Genomic DNA, 19837 nt, shown 5'->3' on the forward strand with positions numbered 1-19837 from the left:
ACCAGGATTAAGTGTGTAGATTCACTGTCGCTAGGCAACGTACATAAGATAAGGCAATACAAGTCAAGGAGCCATGAATGAAGCCATTTTTGGTCCCCGACACGACGAGCCATATTCAGTCTGTAATATCTGGAAGTGTTTGTCTGTGGGTATGTGTGCGATACCCAGCCAAAGCTACGGCAGGCAGACATCTGAAATTTTAGCGTATTTTCTCGGAATCTGCTGTAGACAAGATCTGGAGAAGTTCCTATGTACTAAAACATGGTCTTTGAAAAGGCGCACTTCTCTCCGAGAAGCCCGAAGAGAAGTTTTCCATAGCTTCATAGTTCCTTTAATCGTTCTCTGCTCATTTGAGAAAAGATTGACCTGCCACTCCGTCTCCCAATGAGAAATCACCAAATGTCTCAGGTGAGAACGAAAAGCAACGGGGGCAGTGTGACCACCTCCTTGGCAGCCCTATCACCTAACTCGCTTCCCATTACACCAACGCAGCTTAAATTCTAGGGGTATGTTTTGGATGGACCCAACCTCTGTACCCTAACCTCGCAAGTATGATACAAAGTCCGGCCGGATTGTCACCTACTTTTAACATCACTGTCGGTGTTCTCAAAGTCCATCCCTCTCCCACCTACTGTTCAATCTTTGTATGGATACGACAATAGCTGATATTCAGTGTCCCTATCCCTGGACACTCTTATATGCGAATGATGTGGTACTTCCACAAGAGTGCAGCTTTACATTTTAGCACCAGGTAATGAATAATAATAATAATAATAATAATAATAATAATAATAATAATAATAATAATAATAATAATAATAATACGCAAACGTAGGGTTAAATTCTTTGGGCATATTTCAAGAATGCCCGATGACAGACTCACTAAGAAAATTAAACATTTCAACAAGCCCAATAGGAACGGCAACTCTTACGACAAATGGTTTGTTAACACCAAGAAGGTTCTGCAAGAAATGAACATCATGGATCAAAACATCCACAATAGAACCACTTTCAGGAACAAGATCCACATATTTGAAGGGTTCCTAGAGCCAGAAAGAGCGACCAAGAAGAAACAACATTGGTCGGCTAAAAAGAAAGAAGCTGTAAATGAAGGAATATTGGCGCCAAAGAAAATTGAAATCATAAGGAGTTATTTACTTGGTCCATTATCGATTATGTATAATAATAAATATAATAGTCCGACTCTGTGGGACAGTAGCTCTGCCACGAAATTTGGAAAGAGGTACGAGAACTGGAATGGGATCTGTTCCGGGGTTTTGTGGATCGCAGAGGTGAAAGAAGGTGCCGGGATGAATGGGTCTAACTACGATGTCAAGAATAGAATTTAAAAACTTTAACAAAGGTTACATTTCTTTAGAATTTCAAAAATCAACCAATAACAACGTAACAGGTACAATAGGCAAGTTAGAAATAAGTCAAGGAAAATACAATGTAATGAATTCTACAAGTCCTGGACTTCAAGCCCCTCGCTTTACTATTCTTGAACTCTCAGCTCAAATTTACAAAAGAGCACAAATTTATACAAGGGCAGAAATCCCCTAATTCATGGAGCACTTGCTCACAAAATACAATATCAAGCTTCCCAGAGGCACCTTTTACAACACTTGACAAAGAGCTAACGTGCTTTCAGTTGCTAAGCCTACTCAAGGCAACATTGCATGACAATCTAATTATCTCTAGCCTTACAAGGCACTTTTTACAAATAGAAATCTTATTACACAGAGGTGTAATAAGACACAGGGCCTTAGAGGAAAAGAACAGGCTAAGTAAACGGACCGAGTACAATTTGAATGGAGTCGAAGACTGAGCTCCAAAAAAATTTTAAGAAATATAGGGCGCTTGGCCGACGAAACAGGGGCTATTCCCAAACTACTGAGGTTGCTCGGATGGAAATAACTTTAATACATTGCAGAAACGAAAGGTTACAAAACGTGGCACCACAAACCAAGATGAAGGGGAACTCGAGAGGGTACATCACTCTCTATCCCCGATTTACAGTAGAAGATTTTATGAAGTTATTACATTAGCCGGCAGAAAGTTACATTTTTAGAAGGAAGGTTACATGGTTAACGATTTCGGACCTTTCCCTCTGGTTAAACTGCGGAGTTAGCAAGAAAGAAAGAAAGAAAGAAAGAAAGAAAGAAAGAAAGATGTTATGTGGCCATTACCTTGTAGAAGTTCTAGCAGCGGACGAAGAGGCCTCCTGCCTCCTGCTTGACACATACACTCAGTAAGATGACGATCAATTGGCCAAGAGACGTGAAAATCCGCAGTTTATAAACCCTCGGGGAAAGTTCGAGACCATTCAAGATTAAACTAGCTACACCCTCTCATTTTTATTGGGTTATTTTAAAAGTTACACTCAAAATCGAAGAAGAAGAAGAAGAAGAAGAAGACTGTGATTGGTAGAAAATTAATTACAGAAATTCTTGATTGGTTGGATTCAAAACTGGCGGAAATAAAAGATAAATATTGCCAACCAAAAATAAATGAATATCAATTAGTAAAAAAAACTTATGAATACCAAACTTCTTTAAATCAACAGTTCTTTCACTTCGCACCAGGGTGCATGATCATCGTTTTTAGTAGTGACATCTGTGGAAGAATGTCCAAACTTCTTGATGAATGGCAAACAAAACAAGTAGAAATACAGTCAGTTCAGGAAACTTCACAACAACAAAATTACATCAGATTTTAGTGGTGACATCTTCTGAATAAAGTTCTAAGTAGTTATAGTTTTAATTTCACTGTTTCACCAGTACAGGAGTTCTTTTAGGCGCTAGATTTAAATGCGCGGCGTTGGGGTGTACCTCCCGGTGCAGGGCCCACTCAGCCTCGGGAAGTCAATTGAGTAGTTGAGTTCGATTCCCACCTCAGCCAACCTTGAAGTCGTTTTTCGTGATATCCCACTTCTTCTCCAGGTAAATGCCGGGATGGTACCTAAATTATTTTTTGCTAGTGGCTTTATGTCGCACCGACACAGATAGATCTTATGGCGACGATGGGATAGGAAAGGCGTAGGATTTGGAAGGAAGCGGCCGTGGCCTTAATTTGCCTGGTGTGAAAATGGGAAACCACGGAAAACGATCTTCAGGGCTGCCGACAGTGGGATTCGAACCCACTATCTCCCGGATGCAAGCTCACAGCGGTACCTAAATTAAGGCCACAGTCATTTCCTTCTCTTTTCCTTGTCTATCCTTTCCAATCTCCCCATCGCCCCCCCCCTCCCTCCAAAAGGCCCCTCTTCAGTATAGTAGGTGAGGTCACCTGGGCAAGGTACTGGTCCTCCTACCCACCTTGTATCCCCAGACCAATTGTCTCACGCTCCATGATACTGCCCTTGAGGCGGTAGAGGTGGGATCCCTCACTGAGGTAAACTGATTAAATAATGATAATCGTTACGGAGTTTCCGTGGCTCACAGACTAATAACAAACGACTGGGTTGAATGGCTGGACAAGGAATTATCTAGAGCAAAATTTAACATTTAAAAAAATTGGAAATGTTATTTCTTTCCTTTTCTAAAATAATTGAGAGATAGAGAATCTGAATGAATAACAAACAATACGAATGAGCTCGTCGACTCTAACAATATCGGGGCCAAACATCAGTTACAAAACCTGCAAAAATTACGAGGTAGTTAATTTTACTTAGAGAAGAGCATAATTGCAAATCTTGCTCCTACCAGTTACATTACACAGGAGTCTGGGCTCCAAAATACCCTGGTCTAGCCTCGCAATTAACCTAGCCAACCCATCGGGTGACCCCACTTCAAAGTGTTCATTAATTGGTCCACAATAACTTTAAGCACTGTCTCAAAGGGAACCAAAACGCAGAAACAGTTACATAATAAACAGTGGCATAAATGCCCATACTACATGGCCTTAATAGTATAAAGGAAAGGGTTGCACATAATCGAGCATAAACAAACGGCAAGGAGGCAAAACACCTGGACTCCTTCTAGAAATTGTTAAGCCGGCCTGAGTGGCTCAGACGGTTGAGGCGCTGGCCTTCTGACCCCAACTTGGCATGTTCGATCCTGGCTCAGTCCGGTGGTATTTGAAGGTGCCCAAATACGTCAGCCTCGCTTCGGTAGATTTACTGGCACGTAAAATAATTCCTGCGGGACAAAATTCCGGCACCTCGGCGTCTCAGAAAACTATAAAAGTAGATATTGTGACGTAAGGCAAACAATTGTTGAAACCCTAAGTGGGCTTATGGCCCAATGATACAGAGGCTAATCCTATACTACAGTAAAAGGTATGACTAAAGGAGAAACATTTAACGCCAAGAGATTTACGAAATGTTGAGGTTGAAAATGTTAGTTACCCAGTGCAAGGCTGAATGGGACACAGCAGAGGGTCATCACTCTTGTTCCCTTACATTACATATTTCCCAGTATGGAATAGAAATAGAGTCCTCAAACTTAGCCGATATTCTTCATTGAAACCGCCAGTTTACAAAATTACATTAAAAGAAAACGGTAGAAAACTTCCCCTCATACCATCCGCAGGCGTTATCACATGTCTAGGTAAATTCTGCCATTACCTTGTGCCGCTGGATCTTTCTCAAGCAGGCCTCGCCCCTGCCTCGTAAGCTCGTGTCAAGTTGCACTCCCAACCGCTGGAGCAATTCAGACAAGAAAGCCCTAAAGTGTCCTGCTTTTATAGTGCCGTGAGGGGAAGCTTCCAGAACACTTTGCTGATTGGCTGGATTCCTGTACACACCCCCCGGATTTGATAGGCTAGAGAACCCATTTACAGGCCTCTGATAGGTAGATAACAATAGAAGAGGAACCAGTAGAAGTGTAGACAACTTCGGAACAATAAAAAGAACACTCCTCAGAAAAAGGTTTGCCAATAACAAAAATGAAATTTCCTAAGCTCTAGGTTAGTGTTTACTCCATAAGAGTGCACCAATAAATCGATCGTAGAGTCATCTAAGAGTAGAAGATGAAATTTCTTGGGAGTTTACAAGTTCAAGTCAGTTGGCGTCTGGTACAATAATAATAATAATAATAATAATAATAATAATAATAATAATAATAATAATAATGGAATGTCTGTAACTTGTGAACGTTCGACCATGGGATGTATGTTTATAGGGACGTTTTGTGTTGTTTTTGCTGTGTACTATCCCACGTCCTGCTTACTTCCCATATTTTGGGGGGAACACCCCCTATATACATTTTATTTATTTATTTATTTATTTATTTATTTATTTATTTATTTATTTATTTATTTATTTCCCACAGTATCCATCAAGAAGAAAGTGGAGAGTTACCGGGACTACTTCCTAGAGGACGAGAAATACGGTGTCGACGAGTCGAGAAGACCTGGTAAACTGAAGAGCGTGGAAGATCAGCTGGGAGTGGCAGGTTCATTCCGACAACTCAGAGTGGATTAGAGAACAACCGTTAACATTTATTTATAGAATTGTATTAGCTTTATTTTTCTCACTTCATGACATGACTTCTTTCAAATTCAGTACCGGTACACGAATTAAACACTGTTGATAATTGAAATTGGAACATGATGATTGACATTATTATTCTTCTTCTTGTTTCGTATAGGCCAGCTAAGGACCACGACATTCAACTATTGCATTTTGGAATGGGCTTTGATGTTTGCCCAGTAGTTGCGCATCCTCAGTCTGTGTTGCTCCTTCCTCTCCTTTGTCCAAAGGGCGCCAGTCTTCTTTGTTGATAATCTGTCCTGGAACTTCTTATGTTTAAGCATCTTCCTGAGTGCTGTACGATCCTTTAAGATTCCTTCTGTTATTCCCAGTTCCTGTAGATCTTTATTCACTTCCATCAACCATGGTGACTTGGTCTTCCTATTTTGCCAGTAGCTGAGAATCCGGTTGGTCAACCTGGTAGGATGCATCCTGTAGACGTGCCCATAGAATGCTAGGCGTCTCTTCCTTGCTACATTCGTTATTCTTTCACAGTACTTGTAGAGCTCTTGGTTAGGCCGTCTTTTATAACTGTCCCCTTCCTTGACTGGCCCCAGTATCTTCCTCATTATCTTTCTTTCCTGGATTTCAAGTTTTTCCATGAGTCCCTTCCTGTTGAATGTTAGACATTCTGAAGCATATAAGGCTTCAGGGCGGATGACTGTCTGGTAGTGCTTCATCTTAGTATTATGAGAGAGACACTTTTTATTATACGTATTCTTGGTCAGTTGGTAGGTCATTTCAAGCCTGTTAACTCGAGTTGACAAAGCTGTTCCTTCAGAGAGATTGGATTCCAACCATTCTCCCAAGTACTTAAACCTATTGGTTTTCCTGATCTCTCCCTGTTCCAGATGCAACGTACAAGGAGATTCACCGATGTTCGTGATGAATTGTGTTTTTTATTATTATTATTATTATTATTATTATTATTATTATTATTATTATTATTCATAGTCAATTTTGGCCAACAATAGACCATGTAAATATCTCTTCATAACTTCAGTTTTCTTTGTCGCCAGTATTCCTTCATTTTTTACAGCTTCTTTCTTTTCAGTCGTCCAGAGTTGTTTCTTCTTGGTCGCTGTTTCTGGCTCTGGGAGCCCCTCAGATGTGTGCACCTTGCTTCTGAAAGTGATTCTGTTGTGGATGTCTTGATCCATAATGTTCATTTCTTGCAGATCCTTCTTGGTGTTAACAAACCATTTGTCATAAGAGTTGCCTTTCCTATTGGACTTGTTGAAATGGTTTTAAAAAATCTTAGTGAGTCTGTAGTCGGGCATTTTTGAAATATGTCCAAAGAATTTAACCCTTCGTTTGCGTATTGCATATGAAATCCTGCTGCATGTTTTATATCGTACTTCTTTGTCACTGCGTAATCGGTATGTCTCAGCACATCTTTTTGGTCTGAGAATTTTTCTTAAAATCCTTCTCTCCTTCGTCTCGATTTCTTCAGTGTGTTTTCTGGTTGTTAATTCTAGGAATTCTGAAGCATACAGGGACTCTGGTTGGATTACTGTCTGATAGTGTCGTAGTTGAGTCCTAATAGAAATCGCTTTCTTATTATAGGCGTACGTGTTTTTCGTAAAGGGGAATGCAAGCTCTATTTTTCTGGCTCTCTCGCGGTTTCCTTCTTTACCGAGCCCGTTAGGCTGAATTATCTCACCAAGGTGCTTAACACCTTTATTTGTCTTATTCTCCTTTGTTGTCATTAATATCTCGGGACTTCTTTAAAGTTGGTCATGAAATGGGTTTTTTTCAAACGATATCTGCAGGACGGTTTTCACTGCTATCTCTTCCAAAGTCTTTTTTTTTTTTTTTTTGCTAGGGGCTTTACGTCGCCCTGACACAGATAGGTCTTATGGCGACGATGGGATAGGATAGGCCTAGGAGTTGGAAGGAAGCGGCCGTGGCCTTAATTAAGGTACAGCCCCAGCATTTGCCTGGTGTGAATATGGTAAACCACGGAAAACCATTTTCAGGGCTGCCGACAGTGGGATTCGAACCTACTATCTCCCGGATGCAAGCTCACAGCCGCGCGCCTCTACGAGCACGGCCAACTCGCCCGGTCTTCCAAAGTCTGAACTTGCATTATAGCCGATTCGATGTTCTCTGACAGCAGCACAAGATCACCAGCGAATGCTAAGCAGTTAATAATAATAATAATAATAATAATAATAATAATAATAATAATAATAATAATGTTATTGGCTTCTAACTACTTTTACGGTTTTCGGAGACGCCGAGGTGCCGGAATTTAGTCCCGCAGGAGTTCTTTTTACGTGCCAGTAAATCTACCGACACGGGGCTGACGTATTTGATCACCTTCAAATACCACCGGACTGAGCCAGGATCGAACCTGTCAAGTTGGGGTCAGAAGGCCAGCGCCTTAACCGTCTGAGCCACTCAGCCCGGGGTGCTAAGCAGTTGATAGCAATGTTTTCTTTCTTGTACCCTATCCTTACTAGGTCCTTAATGCATTTTTCTGCGAGTACTTTTTCCCAGTCTTTGATGACCTTGTCCAGGACACAACTGAACAGAAGTGGGGATAGGCAATATCATTGTCTTACACCTGTATTGACTTCAAAGAGTACAGGTACCTCACCCATGAACTTAATATTTTAGTATGTGTTCGTTAGCGTATATTTCTTCTTCTTCTTCTTCTTCTTCTTCTTCTTCTTCTTCTTCTTCTTCTTCTTCTTCTCCTTCTTCTCTTCTTTTCGATGAGGCCTGCTAAGGACCACATGCCAATTTCAATTCAATTCTCGTCACACTTTGTCTTCTCTTCTATTCCTTCCAATATTCTGTCATCCGTTCACTATGCTGTTTCTTTCTGTCCTCGGACCACTTGGCACCAGGTTTCTTGTTCAATCTTCCTTGGAATCCTTCCATACTTACTACCCACTTTCCAAATATCTCTCTGTCCATAGTTCCTTCTTCTCTTATTTTATTTCTTTCTAAATCTTTCTTTACTTCTTGAATCCAGCTAGTTGTTGCCTTTTTGTCCCAATGGTACTTGAAAATCCTTTTTGTTAATCTGGAATCATCCATTCTGTAAATATGTCCAAGAATTGCTCTCCGTTTTCTTATGGTTTCTGTTATGTTTTCTATGTTCCTGTATATTTCATCACTAGATCTTAATTTCCATGCTTCTGTTTTTGTTTTCACAGGGCCTAAGATATGTCTCATGATTCTCCTTTCTAGTACCTCAAGTTTATCTAATCTATAGTTTTAGTAGCAGGCATTTCCTTGCATATAAGCATTCCGGTTTCACCACTGTAGTGTAGTGCCTTATTTTAAGATTTTTAGATACACACTTTTTGTTATAAAAATTCTTTGTGATACCATGTACTCTTTCCATCTTGTGTACCCTTTCTTCTACCGCAAATCTGTCTAAATCATTTTCTTGAATTATTTCTCCCAGATATTTGAATTTCGTTACTCTGTCGCCAAACATTTGGAACGTTCTTAATGTTTATAATAATTTTTTTTTCTACAGAGAATTCTCAAACCTGTCTTGTTGGCTATTTCTTCCAAGAGAGTTATTTGTGCTATTATTTATTTAATTTATATGCTTTTAAACTGATATTAGCCGCAAAGATACTGTGTTTCGTTTGTGAGTTAATTAAAAAATCTCTGCTGAAAAATGTATATTTTTGCAGATGTCAAGTTTTGTGAAACCCTGCTCAATTTTTCTTTCCATGTACCTGTTGTCTATGTCAAAATAAAAAAGAAGGCACTTTTCCCTTTGCAAAAATGCAATCATAATAAATATGTCTCCCAGTTATGGCCATCCATTAACAGCCATAAGACAGCCTGCACGGTTGCTAGCTAACATTGTCTGACCATCCATGCCTACCTTACAGCACTGCCTCAATGACGGCGATAAGGACCTCCGCAGAGCCCGCGGGGTGGTGGGGCCCAAGGCTTGTGAGGGACCCATGACTGTTTCTTACTTCAGTACCTGAAGAGTGATTTGATAAAGCTAGAACACAACACAGTATTATTTGTATTAAAAAGCAAAGTTATCTCCATACAGGCCATGAAAGCCCTTGGAGGGGTGGAAGGTAAAGGCTTCCACTATTCTTAACCTCGGCACTTGATGGGGTGGAGTGGTTAGCCCTACGCCCGGCCACCTTTGCCCCCACGAATTAATCTGGTACTCATTTTTGGTGTAGGCTGAGTGAACCTCAGGGCCATGTGCACCTCCGGAAGTGGAAATCTCACTTCTTAAATTTTACGACTTCCTGACGGGGATTCGAACCCACGTCCTTCAGGGCGAACCGAGCACGCCTTTACCACCTCGCCCAGGCAGCCCTTACTATTTGTATTACAGAGGGTTATTCCAAACTTAGGCCGTCGTAGTGCAGAGCTTCTTTCATCAACAGGAGTATAGTAGTTATTTCTGAAAGAATGTAGGTTTCCCAACCTGTTCCAATAATAACCATCCCTTGCTGCCACTCACAACAATCAACAAGGCTTTTGAAGTAATTAGCCAGTTCTGAGAACCCAGTAGTCAGTGAAGATGCGATAACAAAAACATCCTCCTTATCTAAACTCTAAATACCGAAGTCTCGAGCCTGTTTATAACTCTCGGCGGTCAGTGTAGCTAAGTAGGCCTACGATGGACGTTCGAGTTGTAAATTATCTGGTCCTAGGAACGAGATTATTTCTTAATATTGTGATGGTCAGCGTGTTTTGGTTTCTATAATTGAAATATGCATTCGTTGTGTGTGTGTGTGTTCGTACCATATGAGTGTGTTGTTTTAATTCCTTTGTATTTGAAAACTAAATCCTGTAAATTATTATTATTATTATTATTATTATTATTATTATTATTATTATCTATATATATAAAAAATGTATGAAAACTAAAGTAGGCAAGTCAGTCAGTCCGGCCATTCTATCCGGTCGCTTTCCTTCATTTTTTTTAACTGAAAGTTATTCATGCACAGATTTGTCATCAGGTACTATAAATCACTTAACTTCCACCTTCCTCAAATAATTTGATTTTTCAATTTTTTATATCTTTGAAGCGATCATATCTTTGGTTCTAATTGAGGTACGGAGTTGTTTTGGCCTAAGAACACTCAATGGATCAAGCTCTTTCATTTCAGCTCATAACTGTTCAAATTGGTTGATTCTGAGGAAAGTTATGAGTGCACATTCAATTTGACGTCTCATTTCTTAAACATTTTTTCTCATTGAAGCAATCATATCCTTCGTTCTAATTGAGGTACGCAGTTCGTTTTAGTCTATAAAACACTCAGTGGATCAAGCGTTTTCTTTTGAGGTAATAACTACTTAAATTGGTTGATTCTGAGAAAAGTTATGAATACATTTGTCTCTATGACGAAGATCTTTGAAGGACTTTTTAACAGTTCGGGGCGTAGTGTTGTTCCAAGGAACGTTTAATTCAATTTCTTTGTGTGATGTATTTTCAAGTGTTTTGTTGACATAATATTACATTCTATTAGCACAGCAGATCATGTGCTTTATTTCATTAACTCGAAACTTTGCAAATGCATCCAGGAGGATAGTAACGAACAAACCGAGCTCGATAGCTGCAGTCGCTTAAGTGCGGCCAGTATCCAGTAATCGGGAGATAGTGGGTTCGAGTCCCACTGTCGGCAGCCTTGAAGATGGTTTTCCGTGGTTTCCCATTTTCACACCAGGCAAATGCCGGGGCTGTACCATAATTAAGGCCACGGCCGCTTCCTTCCAACTCCTAGGCCTTTCCTATCCCATCGTCGCCATAAGACCTATCTGTGTCAGTGCGACGTAAAGCAAATAACAACAACAACAAGTAACGAACAACACCATACTTTGTACATTGCGGGTGGAGCCAGCGGGAAACTGCTAGTTATTATTATTATTATTATTATTATTATTATTATTATTATTATTATTATTATTATTATTATTATTATTAGCTTCGTCGTTGCTGTTCATTGTAATAATACCGTATACGACCTTGTACTACGAAATAAACTTGCAACTTATCTGGAAACGAGGGGCCCATTTTCAATATTGCCGTGGGGGGGGGGGGGTCGAGCTTCTTAGCATCGCTACTGCACGGTTGTTATGCTTACACTTCCGTTACACACGTTACTCAATTTTTCGGATGACCTCCAGTCATAAGACATATTTATGTCAAAAACGTGGTTATCCTTGAGATTCTGAACATTAAGCTACAGGGAATTTTGTTTACCGTATCACATCTCATGGTCGTTCTATTAAGTCACTGGCTCTCGCATTTAATTTGACCATGAAAGACCAGGAAAGAAAAATACCTTCTTTCAGACTTCTTCTTCTTCTTCTTCTTCTTCTTCTTCTTAATATGTTTACCCTCCAGGGTCGGTTTTTCTCTCGGACTCAGCGGGGGATCCCACCTCTACTGCCTCAAGGGCAGTGTCCTGGAGTTTCAGACTTTGGGTCGGGGAATACAACTGGAGAGAATGACCAGTACCTCGCCAAGGCGGCCTCACCTGCTATGCTGAACAGGTGCCTTGTGGAGGGATGGGAAGATTGGATCTGTTCACTATGTATCTTTTTCCTATCTTTGGACCATTTTGAGCCTGTTTTCTTGGAATCCTTAAATTTTTAACATTTTCTTTCTAATATTCTCTCTCTCTCTCTCTGTTGCTGCTTCTTCTCTTATATTGTTTCTTCCCAAATCTTTCTTGACTTCATGAATCTGGGCTGTTGTTCCTAAGTTATTTGAAGATCCGTTTGGTTAAACTGTCTTCTGCATAAACGTTCAAAAAATGTCAATTGCCTCTTCCGCATTGTTTCTATTGTGTTTTCTATGTTCCGATATAATAATTCATAATTACTTCTTGATTTCCAAACTTCTGTAGTTCTCAGTGGACCGAGTATTTTCCGTATCATTTTTCTTTCCAGTACTTCTAATTTATTCAGCTTGTAATTCAGTAGGTACTAGACATTCACTCGCATATAGGCATTCTGGTTTGACTACTGTGTTATAGTATTATATTTTGAGGTTTTTAGATAAACACTTTTTGTTGTATATATTCCTAGTTTCTTCTACAGCAGACTTTTCCAAGCCATTTTCTTGAGTTGTTTCTCCCAAATATCTGAATTTCTTTATTTTCCTTATTCAACAAATTTCTGTTATTGGATATTCTGTAGTTTTTTTCTTATATTTGCCATAAATTTTGTTTTCTCCTACAGAAATTCTTAAACCTGTTCTCTTGGCCATTTCATCGAGGAGACTGACTAGTATTGCTGCATTTTCAGGTTTTCTGAAAGTTTGGCAAAATCATCTGCAAATGCTGGACATTTTATTTCAATACCTCTGTTCTTTCTTCCCAGTGTTATTGTTGATAGCTTATGCTCTTTCAGTTTTATATTCCAAATTCTTACTATTTTCTCCAGGACACAGCTGAATAGATTTGGAGAAAAACCATCACCCTGCCTTACACCTGTATTTATTCTGAATGGTTTACATATTTCACCCATAAATTTTACTTTTGTTATGGTGTCTGTGAGGGTTTTACAGATTAGGTTTGTCAATTTGGTTTTAACTCTGAACTCTCGGATTATTTTATCTAGAGTTTCCCTATCAACAGAGTCAAAAGCTGTTTTTAAATGTATAAGTTTTACTACTACTCTATGTCTTTAGAGTTCATTAATTTGTGACAGATTATGGACTTCAGGTTGAATATCTGTTCTGAGATAAGATCTGCCCTTTCTAAATCCATTCTGATATTCACCCAAACAACTGTCAAGAGTTGCTTTTACTCTGTTCATTAATATTGTTGAAAATATCTTATAAGACACTGGCAATGGGAATATATCTCGCTAGTTGTTGACGTCTTGCTTGTTACCTTTCTTATAAAAAGGATGTATAAGAGCCACTTTCCATTCTTTTGGGATCCTCTCCATTTTGCAGATTTCTTCAAATAAGTTTTGAAGATCATCTATGATTTTTGGTTGAGACCATTGTTTAAGTTTTGTTTTGGGTATTGGGCCTAATTGCTTTTCCAATTTCTTCAACAGTAGGTGGTGGATCTGCTTCCAAGTTTTCGTATATCTCTGGAAATTCTAACTTGTGGTTCGGTTCTTCACAGTTCAGAAGTTGATTGAAGTATTTTGCGAGTATTTCACAGTTTGCGGTATTGGTTAGCCCCATTCTGCCATTTTCATCTCTGAAGCAAATACTTGGAGCTTGATAGCCCTTCAGGTTATTTTTAAACATCTGATAAAAATTCCATGAGTTATTTTTTGAACAATTATCCTGTATCTCAACAAGTTGTGAGTTTTTAAAATATCATTTAGTACTCCTTATTATTATTATTGCTGTTTCTTTTCTTTGCTGCTGAAATTGTTCAAAGTGTTCTTTCTTTCCAGAGCATTTCCATTTTTTTTCGTAGTTTTGCTCTTTCTGTTAGCAATTCTTAACAAGTTTCATTCCACCAAACTTTCTTTTCAGATTTGCTGCACTGTTGATTTCTTTGGATAATTTTTGCCAGTTACCATGTTAAGTTACTTGAATTTCTTCTTGAAAATGTTTTATTGTTTCCTGTGTGATGTTGAGTCTGTCTATGTTATACCTCATTAGTTTTTGTCTTCTTTGATTTTTATGAGAGAGAAGTTTGAGTTTAACTTTAGAGAAGTAGTGTTCAGAGTCAAATTCTCTAATTCTTATTACATTTACATTCATAATTTCTTTAACATTCCTTTGAGAAATAGCCTCATCATCCAACTGGAATTCCCCTAACATTGGAATCAGAGATATCCATGTTGGTAGTTGCTTGAAAAAAGTTGACAATAATATCAACTGAAAGGTTTTACAGAGATTAATTAGTCTCATTCCATTTTTCATTCCTTTATGGGCTGTATATTCCCCCACTGTTTTCTGAAAAACTTTTTCTCTCCCTATTTTTGCATTAAAATCCCCCAATAGTATCACAGCATAAGAGCCTCCATGGCTCAGGTGGCACCACTCCGACCTCTCACCACTGGGTTCCATGGTTAAAATCCTGGTCACTTCATGAGAGATTTGTGCTGGACAAAGCAGAGATGGGACAGATTTTTCTCTGGGTACTCAGGTTTTCCCTGTCATAATTGAATCGTGTAGTCAAGTAAGGAACTAAGTCAGATTTTGCTACTTTTCAGGAGAGCAAAAAAACTGATTTTTTTCAACACGCTTCAATGAATAGTTCCTATTATTTTATATAATATTTAGATCAGTAATAGATATGTAACGGAGGTAACAGGAAAATGTTCAAGAAAAATTTATAAATTTTATGACCGTTTGAACTTTTTTGACTTAGTTCCTTTCTCCAAAAACACCGAAAAAAATTGGGGGTTGGGAATAAATCTCTCATACGAACTATACCAACCTTTGTTATATATTAAACATAGCATAATGCAATACATAAGCACTGTTTACAGTTTATCCAACAGAAAAAACAGGGAAACAAACACAAATGACCTTGAAGCGCCAAATCACTGCAGTATTACAACCGAGACTACTAACCTAAGGGGAATTCATTGGCTGCGAAATAATGTCAAAATAAAATGCCAAAGCATCCTCATTCGCAACATATTTCAACAGTTTACGCAAGTCCTTAATCTTCTCAGCTTTTATTGGAACCCCACCCTCTGGATATGCTGCCTGCCATTGGTTGCAAGGAAAATGTGCAAAAGTTACCTTTCCCAAGATGAAACGTATGTTTCACAATGCTGTTTATGAAGGGAAGTGCTACAAGAACTCCTGGTTTCTCTGACCTATATCTGTATTCTTTAAACGAAGGAGAAAATGCAATCGTTCCAGCACGAGGAGTATTCTTTGTCAATATTTCAGCTGATACAGTCACTTTTTAAAAAAACTCAGGCCACCACTTGTCAAAATTAAATACTGCACTTGAGTCTACTAACTTAACTGTAACATTTGCTTTTCTGTTTACAATAATTGTCATATACTCTTTGATAGTATAAACTCTGTCCACTTTTTAAATGTTTTTCTTAAATACCGCAAAGTCCCTGTCGCATGGTAGGAATGAATGACCCCTCTCGGGAAAGTACTGTCTAATCTCCTTACAATGATTTGAAGCTGCCAGGCCTAGCATTAGTCTTATGACCGCATGGTTCTTATTTTGGCCTGGAGAACCATCAGAGAAAACTTGTAACTGATCAACATTTTCTGACACAAATTCGTCTATATAATCTTTCAGGAAAGAAGCAACTTCATTCGCACCCTTCTTTCCTTGGCATTCATGATACATATACACAACACACTTGTCCGTTGCAAGATCATGAATACAAAACACATTCACCCACAACTGTCTCATGTAAAACACTTCTTGCAGCGGTATGTGTGGGAGGGGCAGATTTTGCATAAAGTCAAAGGCAAGGCCTGTCACTTTGTCATTTGTTCTGCACAGTGTTGCAACTTCTTTCAATGACCTGTAGAATTTCCTGCTTCTTCCTTTACGAACATCATATTCAGCCTGAGCTACACGCTTTGCTGATTCACAAATATGTGGACTCCTAAGTTTAGTTGTGAACTCCTCACACTTGCTGCAGACATCGATCTGTGGTCGTCCGAACCGGTAGTTATAATTCTCAACAAAATAAGTTCTGTAGAAGCTGTACTTGACTCCACACTCCGGGTATTTTGTGACAAACATGTTGTGCATTTCTTTAATAGTTAAGCGGGCATCTAAGTAATGCAGTTCTTTCCCTCCGTAATGAGTCCATTTCAGAGGGAATGATTGAATATGATCGGATATCAGTTTAGTGTTATACCAACGCCGTAAATTGAAATATCCCCTGTTATACTTACATCGCATGCAACGTGTGGCCAAGAATGGAACTAAGTCATGAATTGCAAGTGGTCAAGAAACGCACTAAGTCGATGACTTAGTGCGTTTCTTCAGAATATGCCTGATGTCCATCCACTGTTTCTCCCACAAGGAGAAGACTGACTTGTTTCTTTCATTTACCAAACGATAGGGCTTGGTTATGTCAGGTAAATGAGGCAATAAAATGAAAATGGCCGATTTTGACTTAGTTCCTTACTCCACTGCACGATTCAATTCATTCCAGCAATACTCTCCAATATCATTTCATTTCATCTGTCATTCATTAATCATTGCCCCAGAGGAGTGAGACAGGCTTCGGCAGCCGGAACAATTCCTATTCTCACCACTAGGTGGGGCTTCATTCATTCCATTCCTGACCCAGTCAATGACTAGAAACAGGCTGTGGATTTTCAGTATCACAGCATTTAATTTTGGGATTTTGGACATTTCCTCTTCCAGAAGTTCCCAGAGTTCTTCTACTTTACTGGGATTTTTCTTGTTATCTTCATGTATTGGTGCATGGCAATTAACAAAGGTATACCATTCATTTTTGCAGTGAATTGTGAGATGAGATATTCTTTTAGAACTATATTTGAATTCTGTTACATGATCTATTACCTTTTTATGAACATAAAAAGCAGTACCTTTCATAATTTTAATTGCTGGTTTACCCTTAAAAATTCTATAGTTCTTGTTTCCTGTTACATTTTTATTCAAAAATCTTGTTCCTTCTACTGCTAGGATTTGTATTTCATTTTCATCTGAAAGAGTTTCTAGTACTTTTCTGTTTACCAGTTTTCAATAAAGAATTTACATTCAAAGTACCAACAAAAAATGTCTTCTTAAACTTGAGTCTGGAAGGACATCAAGGATACTCCGACTCTTCCTTATTGCAGATGTTGGGACTCCGGAGAACCCTAGGTCCCGGTGCATTGCATAATGCAATGGTAGTTTCCTCTTCCGTGCTAACACCTGGGGTAGTGCTTCCTTTCAGCGGACTTTCCATTCTGCAGTTGACGACGCCATTTTTCCTTCATCCACTGGTTTAAGTCTCTTACTGTGTTGTTTCCAATTCGAGCATCTGCTCCTTTGTTGAACTATAAATTATGGTCTATACTATTTATATTTGTTGCTTTGTTCTTGAGTGAAATGTTGATAAACACAGGGTAGATCGTTTAGAACGTGACGTGCCTTGTAAGGAAAGTGAGATTTTTGTAGTGATGGAGGATTGTTATAACTCTGATTTTAAGAGATGATTTCTACATTCCAATACACATTAATGGCTAATTTATTATCCATTTCCTGCAACTTATCCACTGACAACTCTCTTGACCATTTACCATTCTCAACAACCAGTTGTATGATTGAATGTACACTCTCAGCCCTTGTTGCCTCACTCTCCCCATATGACTTCTTAGTACTTTAAAGTCTCTAAATACCTATATCCTGTTTCATCTAGACCTTCTCTTCTTTTAGGTTCCCTGCATTCCTTAGAACAGTGTACACCATCAGGATAGATATTAGCATAAGTTTAATTGGCCTACCACCTTTCCCTTTTACTTTTCCCATGCTGGGAACCTCATCAGTATCCACCTCATTAAAATGTATCTTCATTTTGATCTGCATCATCTGAACCGCCTTATATACTATTATCACTTTATCTTCTTTCACAGCTTCTTCTACTCCATATATTAAAATATTTTTCTTCCTTCGATCCTGGATACCATACACTAGTTCTCTTTTCAATTTAGCCATCTCCTCCTCATTACTCTCTACTTTTTCCTTTATCACTTCCACTTCCTTTGTAATGCACTGCCTTAAGACATTTTAACTCCTTGGATTGATCCCTTATCACAGCGGTGCCCAGATACTGCACAGTTCACAATGTTACAGTCACCGCACACTGACTTTGCACACATGAAGAGCTTGGTAGGCGCATCCGCTCTCGCAGAGAGAGACGTAATGTGGTGGGGAGCACTGACCGTAGAGTTGGCCAGCTGTATTGTATGAGTTTGACGGCTAGGGAACATAGCATACACTGTTCAGGATGGTTGTTCATTGCATTGCAATATGGAAAGCACATCCAAAAACAAAAAAGAAGTGGCAAAAATTTGCAATCCTTTAAAATTTACTGGGAATTGCAGTTCTTTTTTATGGCCAACAGAAACAATTTTAAATGTTTATTTCTTCACTGAACTATCGGCGGACACTGGAAATTTACTGTCGAGCATCACTATAATGCTGTCCACAAAGAAGAATATGATACAATAGCATTTCATATGTGATATCTTACTAAATAGAATGTCCTGTCACAGGTTTACGCAAACAAGGACACATCGTTTGAATTTGTATTTATTTATTGTATATGATGTATAAACCACAATAATATAATGTGTGGTCTGAAATTTTCGGACTCAGAAAGGATGACTGCTATATGGCTAGGATGTCATACTGTTGTTAATAGGTGAGGAGCGAGAGCAGTATTTCTCTCCTGCATGGCTAGTTTAGTCGGTCATGCTGGGAGGAGCAGCTCTGGAGGAGTGGTAATCTTAATGTGCAAGCATGAGGGCAGCTCATCGCATGGCATATCAGTGTGCTGCACAGGTGCGATATTCCTGGCCACCGCTGCCTTATCATTTTCTTTATTTTGTCTGTTTGACACGCCTCCCCTACCTTGTCTTTTATCATCTCAATTCTTCTCACCCAAGAGCACCCACTGGACCAGGCCTGGGTTCGCCTCCACACCTACCATTATTAGCAGCACTACCACCACCACAGCCAGCAGCAGCCATGCCATTTTTCCTATTGCCTCTCCCTTTATCTTACACGTTTTTGTTTTCTTTTTTCCTCCTGCACTGCCAACTTCCTATCCTCACTCAACATAGCTCCAGCGTAATCCCCATCCTTCTGCACTCACTCAGCACATCTGCTCACTCAGCTTACTCAATCAAGACTGGGCCAATCTATTATTACATAAACTTAGGTTATCGTCTAATTTTGGACTTAGCTTAACATCTAATTAGTGCATGTTTCATCCCAATTTGTGAGACATCTTCAGGTAAAAATGTGTGCAATAAGAAAGCTGACACAGACAATAAAATATTGTTTATAACATGTTCAATGCTGGTCCAAAATTGGATGATAAGCTAAGTTTATGTAATGACAGATTAGCCATTAAAAATTATTGGAAGGTGGAAATGACCTCTCAAAACCAAAGTTGAGTTTAAGGCCAATAAGGAAGCCCACAATGAAATTTATAAATTGGAGTATTTTCATTCTATGATTCCAAGTTACAAGGTGCTCCGGGGTTTCTGGACCCAGGGGGTAACTCGGCCGGAGGTTATTCATATCCATATTTGTGGGAATTTTAATATTATTCTGTTGGCACACCTTCATCTTCTTTGTTTCTCTTTAGAACAACAGCTATTACTTCAATTGGAGCCATTTTGTAGTTGTAAGAGGGTCACTAATATTTAATAAGAAATTTTCTTATACAATGTAATGTTTTCAAATGTGTTACGGGCTTCCACCATTT

At 39.0% G+C, this 19837-nt stretch overlaps 1 protein-coding gene across 2 annotated transcripts in view; it reads left to right on the top strand.

Annotated features, from left to right (window-relative positions):
• Positions 1-9216, top strand: part of LOC136886485 (retinol-binding protein pinta) — a 117198-nt gene extending 107982 nt beyond the window's left edge. For both annotated transcript variants that reach the window (XM_067159295.2, XM_067159296.2), the window contains exon 7: positions 5274-9216. In XM_067159295.2, the coding sequence (XP_067015396.1) occupies positions 5274-5425 (152 nt within the window). In that variant the 3' untranslated portion in view covers positions 5426-9216. The remainder of the gene's footprint in view (positions 1-5273) is intronic.
• The last annotated feature ends 10621 nt before the right edge of the window (positions 9217-19837 follow it).

The sequence above is a fragment of the Anabrus simplex genome, chromosome X, assembly GCF_040414725.1.
Source record: "Anabrus simplex isolate iqAnaSimp1 chromosome X, ASM4041472v1, whole genome shotgun sequence".
In the NCBI taxonomy this organism is placed as follows: domain Eukaryota; kingdom Metazoa; phylum Arthropoda; class Insecta; order Orthoptera; family Tettigoniidae; genus Anabrus; species Anabrus simplex.